At 38.1% G+C, this 20,406-nt stretch overlaps 1 protein-coding gene across 2 annotated transcripts in view; it reads right to left on the bottom strand.

Annotated features, from left to right (window-relative positions):
- pip5k1bb (phosphatidylinositol-4-phosphate 5-kinase, type I, beta b) overlaps positions 1-20,406 on the bottom strand; it is a 59,815-nt gene that overhangs the window by 15,473 nt on the left and 23,936 nt on the right. For both annotated transcript variants that reach the window (XR_010897587.1, XM_067414294.1), the window contains exons 5-7: positions 20,184-20,301; positions 13,303-13,455; positions 11,910-12,206 (exon numbers count right to left, since the gene is read on the bottom strand). Coding sequence is in view for 1 of the 2 variants with exons in the window: in XM_067414294.1 (XP_067270395.1) it covers positions 11,910-12,206; positions 13,303-13,455; positions 20,184-20,301 (568 nt within the window). In the remaining variant the exon portion in view is untranslated. The remainder of the gene's footprint in view (positions 1-11,909; positions 12,207-13,302; positions 13,456-20,183; positions 20,302-20,406) is intronic.

Here is a 20,406-nt window from a genome sequence, read left to right as displayed (position 1 = left end):
TATTAATTTCAACTATTCAATTGAAATTACTCTAGTGAAAGTGAAACTAAATGAAACCAAGAAATATTGCCTTGGCAGCTATAGCATATATATATACTTTAGTAGGCTCTACCCAGGGAGACATGCATCAAATCTGATAGCAAGCATTAGAGTGCAATTAAATGACAAATACAAATAATCAAAAAGCTCAGAGTCACTACAAAATGAAAACCTGAATGAACTAACATTAAGATGTTAGAAAGAAAGAAAGAAAGAAAGAAAGAAAGAAAGAAAGAAAGAAAGAAAGAAAGAAAGAAAGAAAGAAAGAAAGAAAGAAAGAAAGAAAGAAAGAAAGAAAGAAAGAAAGAAAGAAAGAAAGAAAGAAAGTCTGGGGAAAGTCTGCACAATGTCTTCAGAAATGAGTCAGAGGAAAAGTGATTTGTTTATCAGTGGTTAGATTACCAGACTTTCACCATTAGTCAGCGATAAGTCGCCAGACAAAAGATTTCAGCCTATATGAAAATATGCTCAAAAAGGAAACAGACCGCAGAGAACAATGTGCATTTAAGGCTGTTAATGTATATATGAATACTATATGTCTATTGTCTACTGCTGTTTACTTTTGGCTTTAAAGAAAAGAAACCACAACCAGCAGGTAAAGGCTGAAGCTGTGAACCAATAAAGGGTTTGGTTTCACTTTTGCATGAAGCTCTTGTTCCTCTCATATCCTCCATATTCAAATGGATTATTTGAATAGGGACACAAAACATCCTTGTTTTGCATCCCATCAGGAACTTCTAAAAAGCCTCCAAATGGGCCCTCATCTAGGTCACAGTAATACCCAACAAAGACCAAAGTGGAAGGTAGCACCGCTTATTTGACACAGGAAGTCATTGGTTCAAAGTTTTACTTTGCAATGACAGGAACTTACACCTATTTTGGTGGGGTAAGAGTGTAAAAATTGCTTTGAGAAGAAATAAATACCCCTTTTTGCGAAATCCCAAGTAAGCTTGAGCAAAAACAACGTGGGTGGCAAAAGGCAGGATCATTTTTAAAACTAGTTTCACAACATATTTCCATAGTGAAAGACACTCATTAAAGGGATAGTTCACCCAAAAATGTAAATTTGATTTTTATCTGCTTACCCCCAGGGCATTCAAGATGTAGGTGTGTTTGTTTCTTCAGTAGAACACAAATGAAGATTTTTAACTCCAGCCGTTGATTGTATAATGCATGTCAATGGGGTGTTTTTCAATGAGAGTAAAAAACACATACACATACGAATCCATATTAAACCCTGTGGCTCATGGCGACACACTGATGTCTTAAAACACAAAATGAACAGTATTTATGTTTTTTTTTTTTTTTTTACCTCATAGCAGACGAATCTCATCTAATATTCCCAACACCATTACTTCCGCCGGAGAAGGACATAATAACAGGGAGAGCAACGGCTGGAGTTAAAAATCTTCATTTGTGTGCTAATGAAGGAACAAAAACACCTACATCTTGAAAGCCCTGGGGTAAGCAGATAAACTATCCCTTTAATAGCTTAACTTTGTTAAACATTTTTTAGGCCTTAAAGTTTTTTAATTGAACATGAAAATAAATTAGCCTTAAATGGGTCATATCATGTTTTTATTAGTATTATTTTCCCTAAGGATCCACTTTTAGACAGTCATTCTCATGAGGCTTTATACCGAATACATGTTGTTAATGTGTAACTGTAAATGATCACATACTCAAATGTATTCATTTGTCTGAAGTCAAAAAGGTAAAAATGAACTTTGATTCAATGATCCGACTCCACAACAAAATATAAAAAGTACAAATATAGAAATAACCATGAGCAGTTCAATACGCTAATACAAAAGGGAAACAGATGTGAACAGATTGTGTTATATGAAAGCTCTTCCTGTTGGTTCTATTTTCCACAAAAAATAAAAAAAACCATCCTGGGCTTCAGGCCGGCAGTCCACAATGACGTGCTGTTATACTACTATCAAGACCGCCTGTTTTGCTGCTTGTTGCGTGCGCTGTAATAATGCCATCGGCCGAGTCAGCTGAAAGGAGACTGTAGATTCTCTTTACTGGTCATTCATTAACATCAGGTGAAGAGTTCAATGAAAAATGTGTCACTTGTGTTCATATTGTATGCAAATATGAGCTATGTGACCTCATTTGACCCAACAAAAATGTTTTCTTTTTCTCATTTTCTTTTAGTTTTATTTTACATTGTGAGTGTTTGAGCATAACGCAGCATTTGAAAAATAAAACTTTATTTATATATTTACTATGTGAATAAAGTCATTCATTTTCAAATGTAGTGCTTATAATTTAGTGTCTATTAAATTGTACATTTACATAAAACATTAATTATTGACATTCAACATAAAATTATAATTGAAAGCAAGCATTTTCAACATTTACTAGACTCTAAAAATTACTTTACCTTAAAGGTGCCATGTGTAAAAATTGAGGTAAAAATATCCGAAAAATGACCTACACGCATCAAAAGAATGAGAAGAAATAAGGGCAATGATGTCATTAAAAAAATGTCAAGTTATAGTGCTGCAGAGATATCAACCTTATTAGCAGTAGCATTACTAGCCCCGGCCCGACAGGTATCGTAATACCAGTCTCAGCCATGGGAGGCGGTATGCGGGCAACATAACCACCAGCCAACCTGCAATACACGCATGGCACTTGAACCTGATGTCAGTCGTGTGGAAAGTACAGCCCACTACTTAATTTCAGTTCAGGGAAGAGAGTGGACGGATGGCCGAAGCCCAGCATCTGATATGATAAAAATAGCTGCTTTTACCTGACCGGAAAAAGCGGAAGTGCGGCCGTGTCCCGTCCCGTCATAATAAAAGTCCCGGTACTCGCGAGCCGTTTAGAATAGGCGCCCTCCAGTGGACGAAAAGTTGCATAGTGCACCTTTAAGTTTACTAAAAAACAATCTTCACCTAAACCCATTTTAATAAATGTCATATTTACCTATATATACAGAAACGGAATAGTTATCAAATACAGTCTTAACTGCATGAAATATAGATCCGTCTTTATTAAAGCTCAAATTTTCTCTGGTACCTTTGTTCTTTGATTTTGGCATAATGCTGCGTGTTATTGTTTGTTCAAGAGAATATACTGGCACGCATCTTTCTGTGAGTCATGTGTGTGTGTCAGTCACATAGACAAGCCATTAGCAGACAGTGGATTCTCATGGCACCTGAATGGTTTAAAAACATTTCCGTGAATAAAAGTGTGAGAACATAATGTCCGCTAGGCAAATTATGACGGAAAAAATGGATGCTGCGTTAATTGTGCTGAATATTTTTAAAGGGGTGACGAACTGAGAAATCAACTTTCCTTTGAGCTTTTGATATATAAAAGCTCATGGTAATATAAGAATATCCTGTAAGTTTTAGAGCTGAAAACTTCCTTTTAAGTCAAAGAAAAGCTTTTATAGACACCAGACCCAGAAAACAATCGTGAGCTTCATTCTTACGTCATAGAGCTACGAAACACACCTCTATAGAACGTGTAATTCAGTAGCCCCGCCCACCGACTCATGGAGCTGTTCGGTCGATCACTAGCCAGCAGCTATAAACATGTCGAAGAAGATAGCAAGACACTGTGGAAAAACACAGTTGCTGCATAAGCTTCCTTCAGATCATAATATTAGGAATGTTTGATACTTCATTTATTTTTAATGAAGTTCCAGCTCACACAGGGAAGACCGTTTGTGTGTTTGCTTCATTTCACTGCGGAATCGCTTGTAAACAAGTCTGAAGTGCTGGATTCGCAGACACAATGTGGTGCCTTCTATATTGGATCTGACAGGAATGGTGCAACAAACTTATGTGAGTAAAACGTCTTTTTTATATGTAATAGTACTAGTCCCGCGGCTGTACCAGACCAAAACCTATGCCCGTTGGCAGAAATTCTTTCTTGATCTGGGCGTGCACGTGTGTGTGTGGGCGCACGGTTCGTACTTATATCGACCGATCGTGCCATTTTTGCTTTTTGTGGCAGGGCACAGCCAACAGGGAATACCGTAAAGGGTGTACATAGTCCGCAACAATGCTTAGGTAGGTGATAGCATACTCTCTACATGGATGGCAGGAGGTTTCCCAGCATAACATAGTGCAAAGCGTCACACTGCCTCCGCCAGCTTGCCTTCTTCCATTAGTGCATCCTGGTGCCATGTGTTCCCCAGGTAAGTGACGCACACACACCTGGCCATCCACGTGATATAGAAGAAAATATGATTCCTCAGACCAGGCCACCTTCTTCCGATGCTCACGTTGGTGCTTTCGGTGGAGGACAGGGGTCCGCATGGGGACCCTGACTGGTCTGTGGCTATGCAGCCCCTGCGTTTCAATGTGTATATTCTGACACCTTTCTATCAGAACCAGCGTTAACTTCTTGAGCAATCTGAGCTACAGTAGCTTGTCTGTTTGATCAGATCACACGGGCCAACCTTCGCTCCCCACATGCATCAATGAGCCTTGGCCACCCATGACCCTGCCACCGGTTCAGCACTGTTCCTGCCTTGGACAACTTTTGATAGATGGAGCTGCAGTTTTAAAGATGCTCTGACCCAGTCGTCTAGCCATCACAATTTGGCCCTTTTCAAACCTGCTTTCCAAAATTTTTCCTGCTTCTAACACATCAACTTTGATGACAAATGTTCACTTGCTCCCTAATATTTCCCACCTACTAAAAGATGTCGTGATGAAGAAATAAACATTTTCTTCATATACTATGCTTGATCAGTGTATGAAACATATATTCAGTTATGTATATTTATGTATATATGAGGAATATCAGTATGATATCAATATCAATATGAGTAGTGTGATATGGCACTATATCAGCACGGCTGTGATTCGACTGTGATTACAGCGTTCTAATATGCAGGTCATAAGATACAAGAGACTGTGCTGTATTGTAAATAAGTCATAGCTAAAGGGCTTTGTTAGGTACAACACGTAGCGATGAAAAGGTACAGTGCTGATCCTGGGAAATATTGCACAGCTGGAAAAGGCTCTTGGCCAATCAGATTCAAGTACCAGACATAACTATAAACATGTATATTCTGTTATGTTCTGTTTTGGTTTCGTTTTTCACTGCTGTTTTGCCTGAGTTCCCAGTTTCCCTGGTTGTTCCGGCACCTGTCCAGTTTACATTGATTAATATCTCTGTGTATTTAAGCCTTCAGTTCTTTCAGTTCATTGTTTAAAGGTGCACTTTGTTAGCCTGACAAGCCAGACCCACATCAAGATGTTTGGTCTGGAAACTCACCATTGACAGGGCTCAATCTGAGGGGCGGGATGAACGGTTGTCTTTCAAACTCCCTCTGCACACGATAGGATAGCGCTACAACCAACCAGAGCAAGGAAGGTGAAACAGAGCTTATTAATAGATTAAACATTCGCTGTATCCGGTCGGCAAAACTCTGAACACATCTTCCCTTTTTAAGAATGACTTCAGTGCCGTTCTTTGTTCTTTTCTCAGAGAAAAGCTTAACTCCAAGTCTTCCAGAGTCAAGGTCAAAGGTGATTCGAAAGACCACCGTTAGCCAGTTTCTGTGTTTACTAGAAGTAGGCAAGCGCAACTCTGTTGTCATTATGGCCCCGCCCACCGACTCTATACACGATGTGATTGGCCCGGCAGGAGTTAGGCGATTACAGCTCAGAAGGGTATTGAGAGTTGCTAGACGACACTCGTGGGCAGATTAAATTTGCTGCTGCTAGGGTGCGTCTAGATTTCTAGGCTAGCACTATGTAGTATTTTTGCAGTAAAAAATCCAAAAACCACTAGGCAAGTGTTATATATTTTGTTCAGTTGAGTTCTTACAATATCCCAAATGTTTCTAACTATTTGTAAATTGTGAGAAAATTTGTAACGCACAGAGTAACGTCATAACATAATTTTCAACACACTTAAATGTATCTAATATGATAAACAGGGCTCCGTTATCTAAAAGTGGAAATGGCACCGGCGACTGTGTCCCATCATAATAAAAGTCCCAATGCTCGCGAGGCGTGTGTTTGCGTAACAATAATTCCAGCAGACTCGCTCAGCTCCTCAACACTTGGTCCTGCTCTGCTTCATACTACAATAACGTTAATAAACGCATCTATGAACATGATTTCTGCCCGAGTCCTACCCTAACACTTTTCCACTGGCTGTGAGGTGAAGAACCAGAATGTCCCAAGATTCTGCGCTCAAACTTGGCGTCATCAAACTATGCCTTTGTTTGTAATAGGCGCCGTCTAGCGGACTGAAAAATTACATAGTGCAGCTTTAAGCGTAGTAACTTTATTTTTTATCTGGTCTGTTCTGAGTTATTAAAGATTGTTCCCTCAAATTCCTCCTGTGCCATGTGCTTTATAATGCCACACAGTAATGATTTGTTTTATGATTTCATTTTCCACACTTCCTAAACTGAATCTTTGCTTAAGGGGTGACTCATTTTATTTGTTCTTGCAAGATTAAAAGCAAACCTAAGTATCGGTTTTGTTCTCTATCCCACAAGGGCTGTACTCTCCGTTTCGGTTGCAGAAACCATTTAAAGGCCTGTTGTTGATTCTTATAGATTTGGCTGTATTGTGCTCTGCAGTTGAGGCCCAGGATGTGTTGCTTACTCAGGAGAAACTTTCTGCTTAGTGTCCATTTTAGTTTCTGCACAGGACGCAAGGAAAAGCTAACACAAAAATCTTACAGTGCTCATGGGAATGTGTTTGAACTGCAGTTTGTGTCTCCTTGCATTTTTTCTTCTTGCATAGTATAGTGTAGAAAAAAAATCAGTTTGAATTATTGCAATCCATAAAAGACTACATTCTTCTCAAAAGCTACAGTTAGATCACAGGTGGGCTACAGCGGGCAGAATGTCCCCAACTATGGTCATTACTGTGTGAAACTCGAGTTCTCATTTTTCCCTCAGCCCTCTTGTGACTCGCATTACGGCTGATCCTTTTAGTTCAGTGCTCACAGGGGCCGGCCGGTCAGTACATACTCAATGTGCCAAAAACTGTTATATAGGGAACATTCTGTCTCTAAGCATATTTAACAACAGGTCATGTCTGGAATGTCATTGCAATGGCACCGTTGTGAGGCTTATTTGTTGGTAAACAAATGAACAGTAAGAAACGTAGCTTGGTCAATCGCCAGGTCTTCTGCTGAGGAATTTGAGAATCACAAGGCGACCACAGACGGTTACCTAATGCAGCATTGGGACACTTCAACATCATGCCACAATCATTTGGGTAATTCAGTTACTGAACTGTTTACTTGCAACTCGGGTTTGGGGGAACTTAAAAAGTAAAAGAAAACATATCAGAGTTTGCATTTGTTCTTCAAAAGTGCATAAATAGGAAACAAAAATGACAACTGAGATCATTGTAATATTAATTGCTTTTACTGGACAGCAATGTGAAAGCATAATTAAAATAATGAAAAGCTAAAGAAGACTTAAAAGGATAGTTCACCCAAAAATCATTCTAAACATGAATGATGTTTGGAACACAAATGAAGATATTATGAAGAATGTTTCAACCATTTTTGTCCATCCAATGAAAGTCAATGGGGTCCAAAACAAACTATTTTCGATATATATTTTGTTTTCCACAGAAAAATAGAAATAGAAAAGTAAAATGACAACTAGCAATTTTAGGATACGTTTGCTAAATTGATTGCTTAGAATTGCCAATCGGAAGTGAAAAAAAGTTGTATGAACTCAAACTCTTCTCAAAAATGATTCCAAGACCAAAATACTACCATTCAAATTAAAGTTTGAGGTTGGTAAAATTGGTTTCTTATGCTACTGTAATATTGTGAAATAGTATTACCATTTAAAATTTTTCTAGTTTTCTATTTTATATATATTCTATGATAGGTACTAACCCTGAACCTACCCCTAAACCTAACTTTAACCCATGTACAGTGCAAATATTCAGAGTGCTTCACTTTTTCCACAGTTTGTTATGTTACATCCGTAGGGCCTTAAAGTTCTGCATAATTAAAGGCGTGGCCACTTTGAGTGACAGGTGGATTGCCGTTTGTCTGCTGTCTGTCAGTCATCATGTCACCTCCGCCCTAGCCACGTCCTGCTAGCCTAGGAATCTAGATGCACCCAAGCGGCAGCAAATCTAATTTGCCGCGAGGGTCGTCTAGCAACTCTCAATTCACTTCTGAGCTGTAAACGACAAACTCTGGTCGGGCCAATCACATCGTGTATAGAGTTGGTGGGTGGGCCTTAATATAATGACGGCCAAGTTGCGCGTGTGCGTGCTTCTAGCAAACACAGAAATTGGCTAACGGCGCTCTTTCGAATCAACTCTGGAGGACTTGGAGTTAAGCTTTTCTCTGAGAAAATAACAAAGAACAGCACTGAAGTCATTCTTAAGAAGGGAAGATGTGTTCTGAGATTTGCTGACCGGATACGACGAAAGTTGAATCTGTCAACGAGCTCTGCTTCACCTTCGTTGCTCTGGTTGGTTGTAGCGATATCCAATTGCGGGCACGGCATGCAGAGGGAGTTTGAAAGACAACCGTTTATCCCGCCCCTCGGATTGAGCCCTGTCAATGGTGAGTTTCCAGACCAAACATCTTGATGTGGGTCTGGCTTGTCAGGCTACTAGCAACTCTCAATAGGCCTACACTTCTGAGTTGTAAACACCAAACTCTGGTCGGGCCAATCACATCGTGTATAGAGTCGGTGGGCGGGGCTTAACATAATGACGGCAGAGTTGCGCTTGCATGCTTCTAGTAAACACAGAAACTGGCGAACGGCGGTCTTTCGAATCAGCTTTGACCGCGTCTCTGGAAGACTTGGAGTTAAGCTTTTCTCTGAGAAAAGAACAAAGAACGGCACTGAAGTCATTCTTAAGAAGGGAAGATGTGTTCAGAGTTTTGCCGACCGGATACGGCGAATGTTTAATCTGTCAACGAGCTCTGCTTCACCTTTGTTGCTCTGGTTGGTGTAGCGCTATCCTATCACGTGCAGAGGGAGTTTGAAAGACAACCGTTTATCCCGCCCCTCAGATTGAGCCCTGTCAATGGTGAGTTTCCAGACCTAACATCTTGATGTTGGTCTGGCTTGTCAGGCTAACATCCTGCCTCTTTGCCCATTTTCAGTCATCCGTGACGAGTGATGTGCGGTGATGGGCAACGGCCGTCTCTGAGGCTTCAAAAACTCCTACCTCTGGGTGATGTCACAGACACTATGTCAATTTTTTTACACTCTATTTTTTTTCCCTTGGGGAACAAAATAACATTGCTTATATAGTTGTCAAATACTGTCAGAACAGACCATTTAGGGCAAGTACGTTAACTAGTAATGGAAAGTGTCTAGGAGGGGAAATACTCTGATTGTTTACAAATCATTTATTGGAAGAAAAAAAAATCATGTAAAAAACAACAGTATTTACCAGACCATGTCAACAGCCTGATCTTCTAAAATAGAAAGGAATGCCAGACTGGATTTATGCGGTTTGTTTCCCAGCTGAACATAGAGGTTTGCCACTCAGCACATTTTCAATCTGTTAATAAGCTACTGTGGAGCTGAAGACTGTCATGAACTTGTTTCCCAAGAAACTGTGGCGTCTACCCGAGTGCTTGTGCATGAGGATGAGACTAAACATCTTTACCATTGATTAGAGGGACAGAAGACTCTCAGCAGTCAAAAAACAAAACAATGAAAGTGCAGATTTATATAAAATCTTGGGAAATCTAAATGCCATTCTTAGAAAACTGCTCTTACTTTTTTAAACACACAAAATATGACAAGAAATACACAACATGACAAGATATTTGTATAAAAAAAAAAAAAAAAAAAATGCATCTTAATACAGCCTTTCTATTACTATATGTTTTTTTTTAAAAGCCAAAACAATAAGCATAGCTGCTGTTTTTTTGGTTCCATCCCATTCCGCACTGGGACAGGCATACATAACATAATTTGTATCACTTAACCTTTTCTAGTTCTATTAACATTGATCAGCCGCAATTACTTTGATCCTGAAAAATATTAGCTAGCTGATTGCTACCCTCTTCGTGATTCAAGTATTGAGTGTTGAAGTGTGTGTTTTAAGGTTTTTAATGCATGTTTTTGCCTCATGAGAGTTCATGTAATGAATGTTTTTGTGATCTTGTTAACTTGCAAGACAACAAGCAATTAGCTCTACATGTACACTACCATTCAAAAGGTTGGCATTACAATTAACTTAAATTATTGTTTTCTATTTGAATATGTTTTAAAATGTAATTTATTCCTGTTATGGCAAAGCTGAACTTTTAGCATCATTACTTCAGTCTTCAGTGTAACATGATGCTTCAGAACTCATTCTAATATGCTGATTTAATGCTTTAAGGGATAGTTCACCCAAAATGAAAATTACCCCATGATTTACTCGCCCTCAAGCCATCCTAGGTGTAATATCTAGCTTCTGGCCTTTATTAACCCACAAGAGCTGTGTGGATTACTTTTATAATGGATGGATGCAGGTTGTTGGGCCATTATGCTTGGATTAGCCAGGATATTTTTTTATATCCCTTTTATATAACAGGATATGATTTTATTTATCTGAAAGAAGAATGTCATATACACCTAGGATTGAGGTTGAGTAAACCATGGGCTAATTTTCATTTTTTGGTGAACTATCCCTTTAAGAAACATTTCATGTTATTATTAATGTTGAAAATAGCCTTTATTTGAAACAGATTAGCTTTGTAAAGAAGAGCAAAATATAAGTGTGGAACAAGGATATTTTGATGGCTCTCCTCTGTTTTTGGTTTTGGTTTTTTATCGCATTTATTCCAGGGAAACATAAGTCATATACTTAAGTACATGATTTGTCACGTACTTTGGAATGATCTGTAGCATGATAACACATCTAAAAGGGGGCATAACACATTTTCTGCCAATCTCATGTTAATCTTGAGTACCTTTAGTTGTATTGCATTCTTCATATCGCCGAAGAGTCTTTAGTTTTATCATATTTATAAAAGACAGATATGCTGTACAGCATATATACCGAATATATACCAGCATATATACCGAATATATACCAGCATATATACCGAATTCGTATACCGAATTTGTGATGGCGTGCAATGGGCAGAGCAGAAGAATCTCAAGCAAACACACACTCCCTGGATAACTTTCGATTCACTATACATTTGTGTTATTGATATTATATTCACTATTGCACTTACATGCGGATTGCCAACAAAACACAGACATTTAATGCAGTTTCACTCACTAATTGTGGTTTCGACTCATGACCGGGAACAAACAAACACACTTGCAGAGCTTCGTTGCTCTGGAAAAACAAACTGCATCCACTGTTTCCTTAACGCTGGGTTATTTGAGAAGATGAACAAGGTTATCTTTCTCTCACAACCAAAAACACACTTCTTTAGTGACATTGTTGATTTTGTGGTCTAAAAACAAAATGACAGCGCTGCCAAAGGCTTCTGCAACCTGAACGAAAGAATTCTGGCATTTATGAAGCCAGACTCAAAAAACTTTGAATCCTGAAGGAGTTTATTTGGCACAGAAATACTGTCATAAGTCCAACTTATTTTTTTAAATGTTGGCCAAGTTTAGCATGATAATCCAACTCTTTTACAGTATAAATAAGTCTCAATGCATGAAATAGCATCCCCCCACCTCATTTAAAACACTGCAGTGATACTCAGGCCAGATTTTCAGGTTTGGTTAAATCAAGGAATGCCATCATAGAAACAGCGCTACTCAAATATGCATTTGCTTTATCCTTATCATGATTCCCGTTCTTTCGCTTTCACTTTGTTTTATATTCTATCGGCAACAAGCCATGCAAACGCCAATCATGTCAGCAACCGCAGCACTTCATTGAAAACGTTGAAATATGTCAACATGGGGGGCAAGTACTCACCCGACAGTCCCGCTGCAATGTCTTCATCAGGGCGTTATATGTCTCTGTGTCAAAGTACAAGCTATCGTGCATGTCCACAAAGTCTAGGTCCTTATATGTGGGGCAGGCCTTTTCCCGCTCTTTTCGTGAAGCCCGTCTTTTGTACGTGGAGCCCTTCAGATCATATTTGTAGTGCATCTTTAAAGACCGCGGCAAAACATTGTTCATAACCACGAGACGAATGTTCATTCCTCCAGACTGAACACAGTACAGGCCGTAGAATTTGGGTAGGAGAGTCCTTGGGTTCTGGTTGAGGTTCTGAGAAAGTGAAAGTTTTTGATGTTTAAATACTTTCTTCTATCCTAATGATTATAGTCAAATTTAAGTTAGTCATTCTGTGGCTCGTGACACTATCAAAAGCACAAAACGTACACACTTTTGAACTATAACAGCAAGACAACAGTTGAGTATGTACGTAAACAAACATTTCTGGTGTTTACTCGTGTAATGTTTACACAAAATACTGAACTGGAAAGGCTGGAAAAAGAGACACAGAGGACATACTGTATATGTGACCTGACCATGGAGAATAGAAAAATAGTCATATAACTGTAAGATACCTAAAAAGTACATTCTACTGAGTGTACACATTTTTTTTAGCTAACATATAATGCACGGAGTGACACAATGGTCTGTTTGCTACAAATATACACAGAACAAAAAAACATTTTTAAATATTATTTTAGATTATTTAATTTTTTACTTATTTAAATATGATGTAATGTATGTATTATTTCTAAATTCATTTTACAATTTTATTTGAAATATTATTGTAAACAATTATTTAACATACTGTTTTGTGGCTGGTAAGAATTATTTATGTCTTATTTCAGCCACATAAAGTAAATATATATTGGCTGATTTAGATAACTCTGCACAAAAGTGAAAGGGTAAAGTGAAAGGTGAAAATGAGAAAGGGTAACATGATATCAAAGGTCATTTAAAGCACTTAAAGGTTGGCATAAGATTATGATATGAGTTGATTGCACTAGAGTATCTTATGTATTACATCACAGAACAGGCCAGATTTATAAGGTCTGGACTATTTGGAACCTCATCTTCATCCTATTATATAGAAATATTGTAATTATATCTTCATAATTTCGGAATTTGTTATTTTTTTTTATTATGCATTAAGTATTCCTTTCTTATGTATTATAAAGTATTCCTATTTTTGGGTGGTTCCTTTTTATATTTGTGTTATGATTAAAATTCAATAAACATTTATTAAAAAGGTAATTTAAAGAAATCAGTAGTAGTTCTCTAAAACAGACGAATGAGAACAGAACAGTCTGTACTTCTAAATCACAGTGTTTTTTTATTCAGGTTTCTGAACTAAGGAGATGAGACCTACCATGTAATATCCTGGAAGCAGTTTTTGCAGGAACTCGGCCTCCTTGTGCTGGACGGTTTTGATGATGAACTCATCGTCGCTGGTCAGGTAGAAAAGTGAGCCGCTGGCGCCCGGATTAGACAACTCAATCAGGGGCTCTTTACAAATGGCATACTGCAGGATTACAAGAAAAAAAATCCATTATAAATACCGTAGTTACTACAGGTCTGTTGAATGCTTGAATCTGATTGGTCCTTACAGCCGACAACAGCAAAAGGACCAAAACCCACAAAGGCACTGACCAAGCAAATAAATATAGTAAACAATAGGACTAATTTTTACCACGCTTTCACACAATAGGGACACACACTCGCAGAGAAACGTGTTGTCAGCGCTACTCTGGCGAATTTATCAGTAAACTAGTTAAGCAAAAAGCTACATGACATTTCTCACTAGCGAGATAATAATAGTACTTGTAACAGTATTTAGTAGAGCTATTAGTAGAGACTCTGCTGCCGAACACTGTTGAGAGACGCACTGCATGCGCCTCCATTACTAGCTCTGAAAATTATGTTTTGGCGTGGGATGAGATGCGTAAGAAATTAGTCCTCCACACAAGAGATTTTTAAGAACAAATATCTTGAAATACAACATCTAAACAATGTCTTGAGGTGTGGTAACCATAGTATACGCAGAATAATTGACTGGGCCTGCTTTGCGTAGTAAAATGTATTATTAACTGCTAATAAACTTTATTTTGGTAATATATAAGTGTTGTAAAATCGATTAATTGCATCAAATATAAAAGTTTTATAATATATATATATACATATTATAAATGATTCAAGCTTTGTGACATGGTGCATTATCCTAATGGAAGTAGCCATCAGAGGATGGGTACATGGTCATAAGGGGATAGACATGGACGTGGCATTTAAACGGTGCCCAATTGGCACTAAGAAAACACCAAGAAAACTTTCTGTGCCAAGAAAACACCCCCCGCACCATTACACCACCACCACCAGCCCACAGTGGTAACAAGGCATGATGGATTCATGTTCTCATTTTGTTTTTTTGTTGCTGACTGTACCATCTAAATGTCTCAACGGAAATCGAGACTCATCAGACCAGGCAACATTTTTCCAGTCTTCAACTATCCAATTTTGGTGACCATCGATCATTTCATCAATAAATTTAAAGTACACAAGTGCCTGCTTTTTACATTTTATGGCTTCGAATCACATTGTAATGGATTGTAATTTGGTTCATTGCTTATTTAAGATTTTTCTGAAATTTCAGAAGACTGTGAATGGAAAAGTGGACGGTCCTGTGGCACGCTATATAATCATCAAGAGCAGATGTCTGAAAACTACAAGACTACAGCGTGTAAACTTATAATGAGGTACTCTGGGACTTTAATGAAAGAGCATCTATTTTTACCTGTTTTAAATAGTCAGTGTGCTGCAAAAAAGAAAGACAAAAAAAACTTTCTATTCACCAATTCATATTTCTATTAAACTGGCACCAAAGAGTAAACTGGAAAAAACCAAGTTACTCATAAAACATTTTTTTATAAAACAACCTTTACACTGACAGGCTGCAGTATACTGTGTTTTATTGCAAAATCCCAATTCTTTTTGCCTTTACACCACTAAAAGACCCGATTATTATTGCCTGGAAGTCCTGTGGTTTAATAGGGTTATGTAAAACCCCCAAAACATTATGAGGTCTTAAAGCAAACATTTCTACTGCCTTTTCTGGCGGGGTTCCCTGAGGAGGGACGCAGCAGTAGCATGAGGACAGTGTTGAACTGAGGCCAGACTCATATTCAAGGCCTGCCTAATGAAAGTCAACAGTCACGTTGTACTTCCAGCCCAAACACATGGACATTAGCATTTGGACTGCCTGTCATCCCGCGTGTGTCTGGGGCTTCTTAATTAGCTTGCACTTCCTCATGCCTATCTGAATAATTACAAAAATGTACACAACATACCCAGAAGGCTACACTAACATCACATTCTTTCATTTTAAGCCTGACCAATTCCTACTGTTTTTAGTCTTGCATTTCTTTTCTTATTTCCTTATTCCTAGTACCTAGTTATAGAACAAACAATCTACATTTTGTAGTTTAACCTTGTACTAAAAGATTTGGAAAACACAATATTGTGGGCACTGCTAGTGTATAAAGTGAGTACAACACTCAACAGCATAACACAAAACAACACACGATTCTTTGCATTATGTATGCACAAGTATGCAGAATTTCAAAATGCTGTGCTGTATACTGCCTCCTACTAAATAAGCTACTGTATAAATGTTACTTTTTAGTATTTTTAATGACATTTTGTGTAGAAATGTCTTAGGTCTTGTCAGTTAAATCAAATAATCAATCTAAAAAAGCATTGCACTGTGGCATACAGTATTCTGTGCATTGGGCTCTGCTGGAAAATCTAGAAGGTCATCTGGGTATTTAATGAGTTCAGAAAATGTGCAAACCTTGCACAGTGCACACTGTACTATATTTCAGTCTTGACAACTCTCTAAGTTGTTTGTAATGCAGTTTATTAATAATAAATCAAATTTGAATGTAAATAGATTTGGTTTTGGCAGACTAGATCTGCTAAGCTGTGGAGCAAAGTACAAAGACTTGCTCTGCTAAACCACAAGAGTGTATGCTAGTAAAGCATGCTGCTTCAAGACAAAGGAGAACCTCTGTAGCAGATCTAGACAGCAGGTAGAGCTGGGGAAGAGGGGGGACTGAGTTGGGCCAGAAAAAAATAGAGGCAAGCATAGTTAGGAAGAAGCAATTGATTGGCTGAAGAACCTGCAATAAGACAGCCAATCAGTTGCACGGAGGAGTTTCATGACTAAAGGTCCTGATATACTTAAAGTGAAATCGAAGAAAGAACTTATGTGATGTAATTTTTTTTAAAAATCAGTTCGTTTGGAGTTCATTTTGGGAGTTCGAAAAAGCTTGTCAAACCACTTTTCAGAAAAGTTTGCTACGGCTGCTAAACACCTTTGTTCTACGGTTGGTAAGTGGCGATTACGTATAGGTTTGTGCGGAGGCTCAGCCCTCCTTGGTGTTTATTTTCTGGTTCAGTTCTCATGTTCAGCCTATCGCGATCAGACGTCCAAGAGTGAGAACATGAACAGACTGGAGAGCTGCTTTATAGTAGAAATGTAAGAAATAATACACTGACACTGTTTTTCATTTTTAATACAATAATTCTGCTCGATTTTAAGCAATCTATAGTGCTATATAAATAAACGTGACGTGACTTTACTAGAGTGCCGAATTGCAGAGTTCGTGCAAACATATCCAAGATGTTGATCAGATGCTTTTCTTATGCTTTATTGAAATGCTTTCTGTTTTCTATTTTTTGTTGTTTTTTTTTTATTGAAAGGAAAGCGTGCAGCACATATTTACATTTTCATCTAAATGCATTTTCAGTGTGGGTGAAATCAGATGTTTGTTAACAATATACCATTGATCATGTATTTCAAACTTCTTTTACTCTAACCGAAGAACGGAAAAGAACTTTGCCGTGAGTATATTGGGGCCTTAAACTTTGTATATGTGACCCTGGACCACAAAACCAGTCATAAATCGCACTGGTATATTTGTGGCAATAGCCAACAATACATTGTATAGGTCAAAATTATAGATTTTTCTTTTATGCCAAAAACATCATGATATTCTTAATAATTTGTTACATTTATATAGGGCTACATACCACAAAACCAGTCACATGGGTATTAAAAAGAAGCTTTAATTCAAAGCAACCCATTAATTTGTAATATTACCTTCTTTTTAATCAAATAGACGCAGTATTGGTGAGCATAAAATACTTTCTTTTTTTTTAAATCTTACTGATCACAAACTTGAATTTGAACATTAATGTGTTCCCTGGCAATAGAAAACATAATTTCATTGAGGTACAAGAACTTCTAGACTTAAATAGATTTCACTCTATCAAAGATTATTTTTGTCACTTCATTCAGGTCTTTTCTAGAAAACTTAAGTGTGTCCATTATAAATGCAAATAATAAGGAACTCCCATTCGCCTATGCAAAATAAAAATGCAAAAAAGTTAGCTTTGAATGGTATTATGTAAAAAGGTATTCCCTTGTCATTAAAGACATAATAAAACCCAGCTTCTGCATCGCACACACTATATAATTAACATTTTTGTGCAATGTAAGCACAAGGTGGCATACAATAGATTCATAACAGAGGATGATATAATGCAGGTTCATAAATTACATGGGAAGACCAGACTATCAGGCACCTGGGATTGATACCGCTCTGCTGGGCTAATTACATGGCCATTAGATGTCAAAGTGCAGAGGAGGCAATTAACAGCTGGACTGAGATCATATGCCTAATCAGCATCATCCAGCCTGACTCACACACACGCAAACACACAGATTAAACTGTACGAGAGCTGCAGAGATGCTGCAGAGGCACTGCAGTGGCTGAGAGGCAGTGTTGCAGTGCAGGGAAACGTGCACCTCCAACAACTCATCGCAATGTGCCAGGACACATCTTACATAGCGAGAACACATCAAACCAAACCGCTAATCCCTGCTGGGAATTTAGAAATGAGGACGTCGATTCTGAGTTCCAGCCAGTCACAGTTGGCAAGGTGCAGCGGTAAAGTTCACCGGTGGTCAGCAGTGCTCTTGGTCACTCTACCTGGCGCCTGATGTAAGCAGGCTCTGAACTTTAATACAAAGATGCTTTGTTATGGCTTAGGAACTTTTAGGGAACGGGACACATAATATTCCTGGCATTAATGTGGAGGTATAAATAGCGTTTAATTAGAGTCATAGCAGTTCATGCATGCATCTGGCCTTGCAATGAGGAATTGTGCAAAATAAGACCAGGAACATGTACACTATATTTCAAAAAGTTTGGGATTTTAGATTGATTTTGAAAGAAGTCTCTTATGCACACCAGGGCTGCATCTATTCAATTTAAAACACAGTAAAAACAGATATAATGTGAAATATTATTATAATCAGGACTTGGTATTGACACCAGCCAACTCGCCAATGCGGGTGGATTTCAGCAGTGGTGTATAACGCAGTCGATGGTGATTTGAATTTTATATATAATATGTGACCCTGGACCACAAAACAAGTCAAAAGTGAGTCCACTTAACCATTTAGGGGTTACACCCCTACTTTTTTTTTCGAAGGGCATCCTGGGATTTTTAATGATCACAGAGAGTCAGGCCCTCGGTTTAACATCTTATCCGAAGAATGGTGATATTAAGTAAAGATCATGTTCCATGAAGATATTTTGTAAATTTCCTACTAAATATAATATGCATTGCTAAGGACTTCATTTGGACAATTTTAAAGGCGGGCTTTTTAAAAGAGTTTTTTTTTTCGCACCCTCAGATTCCAGATTTTTAAAATAGTTTAGATAGTTTAAATAGGCCAAAAAGCTTTCAGATGACGTATGTCGAAAAATGTACTCTTATGACTGGTTTTGTGGTCCAGGGTTTTGTCTTTTTAAGACAATTAACACACACACACACACACACACACACACACACACACACACACACACACACACACACACACACACACACAGACACGTACTGTTTCCATGTTTTATGGGGACTTTCCATTGGCGTAATGGATTTTATACTGTACAAGCCATATTTTCTATCTCCTTACACTGCCCCTGCCTCTAAACCTACCCATCACAGGAAACATTCTGCATTTTTAGTTTCTCAAAAAAACTCCTTCTGTATTATTAACAAGATGTTTTCCTCATGGGGACCAAAAAATGTCCCCACAAGGACAAGGATTAGGATTTCAGATATTGCCAACGTAGGGATTGCCAGCACCCTCCGACACACACACACACACATACACACACACACTCACACACACACACACACACACATACACACACACACATGTTGGTCTATGTGGTTTACAGGGACTCTCCATAGGCGTAATGGTTTTTATACCGTACAAACCGTATTTTCTATCCCCTTACACTGCCCCTGCCCCTAAACCTACCCATCACAGGAAACATTCTGCATTTTTACTTTCCCAAAAAAACATCATTTAGTATGTTTTTAAGGCCATTTGAATTATGGGGACATTTGATATGTCCTCATAAACCACATTTATAGAGTAATACCAGTGTAATACCCATGTAGTTATACAAATTTGTGTCCTCATAAACCACATAAACAGGCTCACACACACACACACACACACACACACACACACACACACACACACACACACACACACACACACACACACACACACACACACACACACACACACACACACACACACACACACACACACACACACACATTTCTAATGATTCTTCTAATGATTTTTTTTAAAAGACATCTGAAATAATAAACTAAGTGCAATGTAGTGTTGTCAAAATTTAAACATTTTCTTTCATATCGATACTGAAATATCTGAAATGCTTCCGATGCTTATTTTCCACAGAATAGATACACAATACCAGCAGTTACTTTCTTGCTCTTTCCTCTCTCTGACAGCGAGTTACACACAAACATAAACAGTTGAGAAAGAAAATGCATGTGTAATCCGTGGTCCGTCAGGTCTTAAAGTGACAAATTATGAGATAATATAAAAAATATCTGTATGGCATTTTTCTCTGTGGTAACGGTGTCAAAATTGTGGCCAATAAAAATGCAGAGTGGCTAATAACTTTGGAAAACCACTAGCCACAGTGGCAAGTAAGCAAAAAAGTTAATGTCACGAACTGCTTATTAATACATTGAAATATATTACAAACTTTTGAACGGTAGTGTAATTCATTAAAATTTTAATTCAAGTGCATTTAATGTTGACTTTAATAAAAAAAGGAGGCAAAATCAATTAAAATTTACCAAGTAATCATCTGGTTTGATCCCAAACAGCTCACGGAAGTAGCGGAAAGCCAGTGGTGCGTACGTCTTGAAACGGAAGTCTGGATAATGGTGTGCTGGAGTCAGGTTGCTTCCCTCACTGCAAAAGTGAAAGCATTTGCTTAAGGTATCACAATAAACAAAGTGTATATGTCATTTCATTAATGATCATGACATTCCCTAACACAAGAGGCTCCTGGGCAGA

The sequence above is a fragment of the Pseudorasbora parva genome, chromosome 13 (genome assembly GCF_024679245.1).
Source record: "Pseudorasbora parva isolate DD20220531a chromosome 13, ASM2467924v1, whole genome shotgun sequence".
NCBI lineage: Eukaryota > Metazoa > Chordata > Actinopteri > Cypriniformes > Gobionidae > Pseudorasbora > Pseudorasbora parva.
Note: the sequence above shows the minus strand (reverse complement) of the source record. Positions and strands in the feature narration are given on the sequence as shown.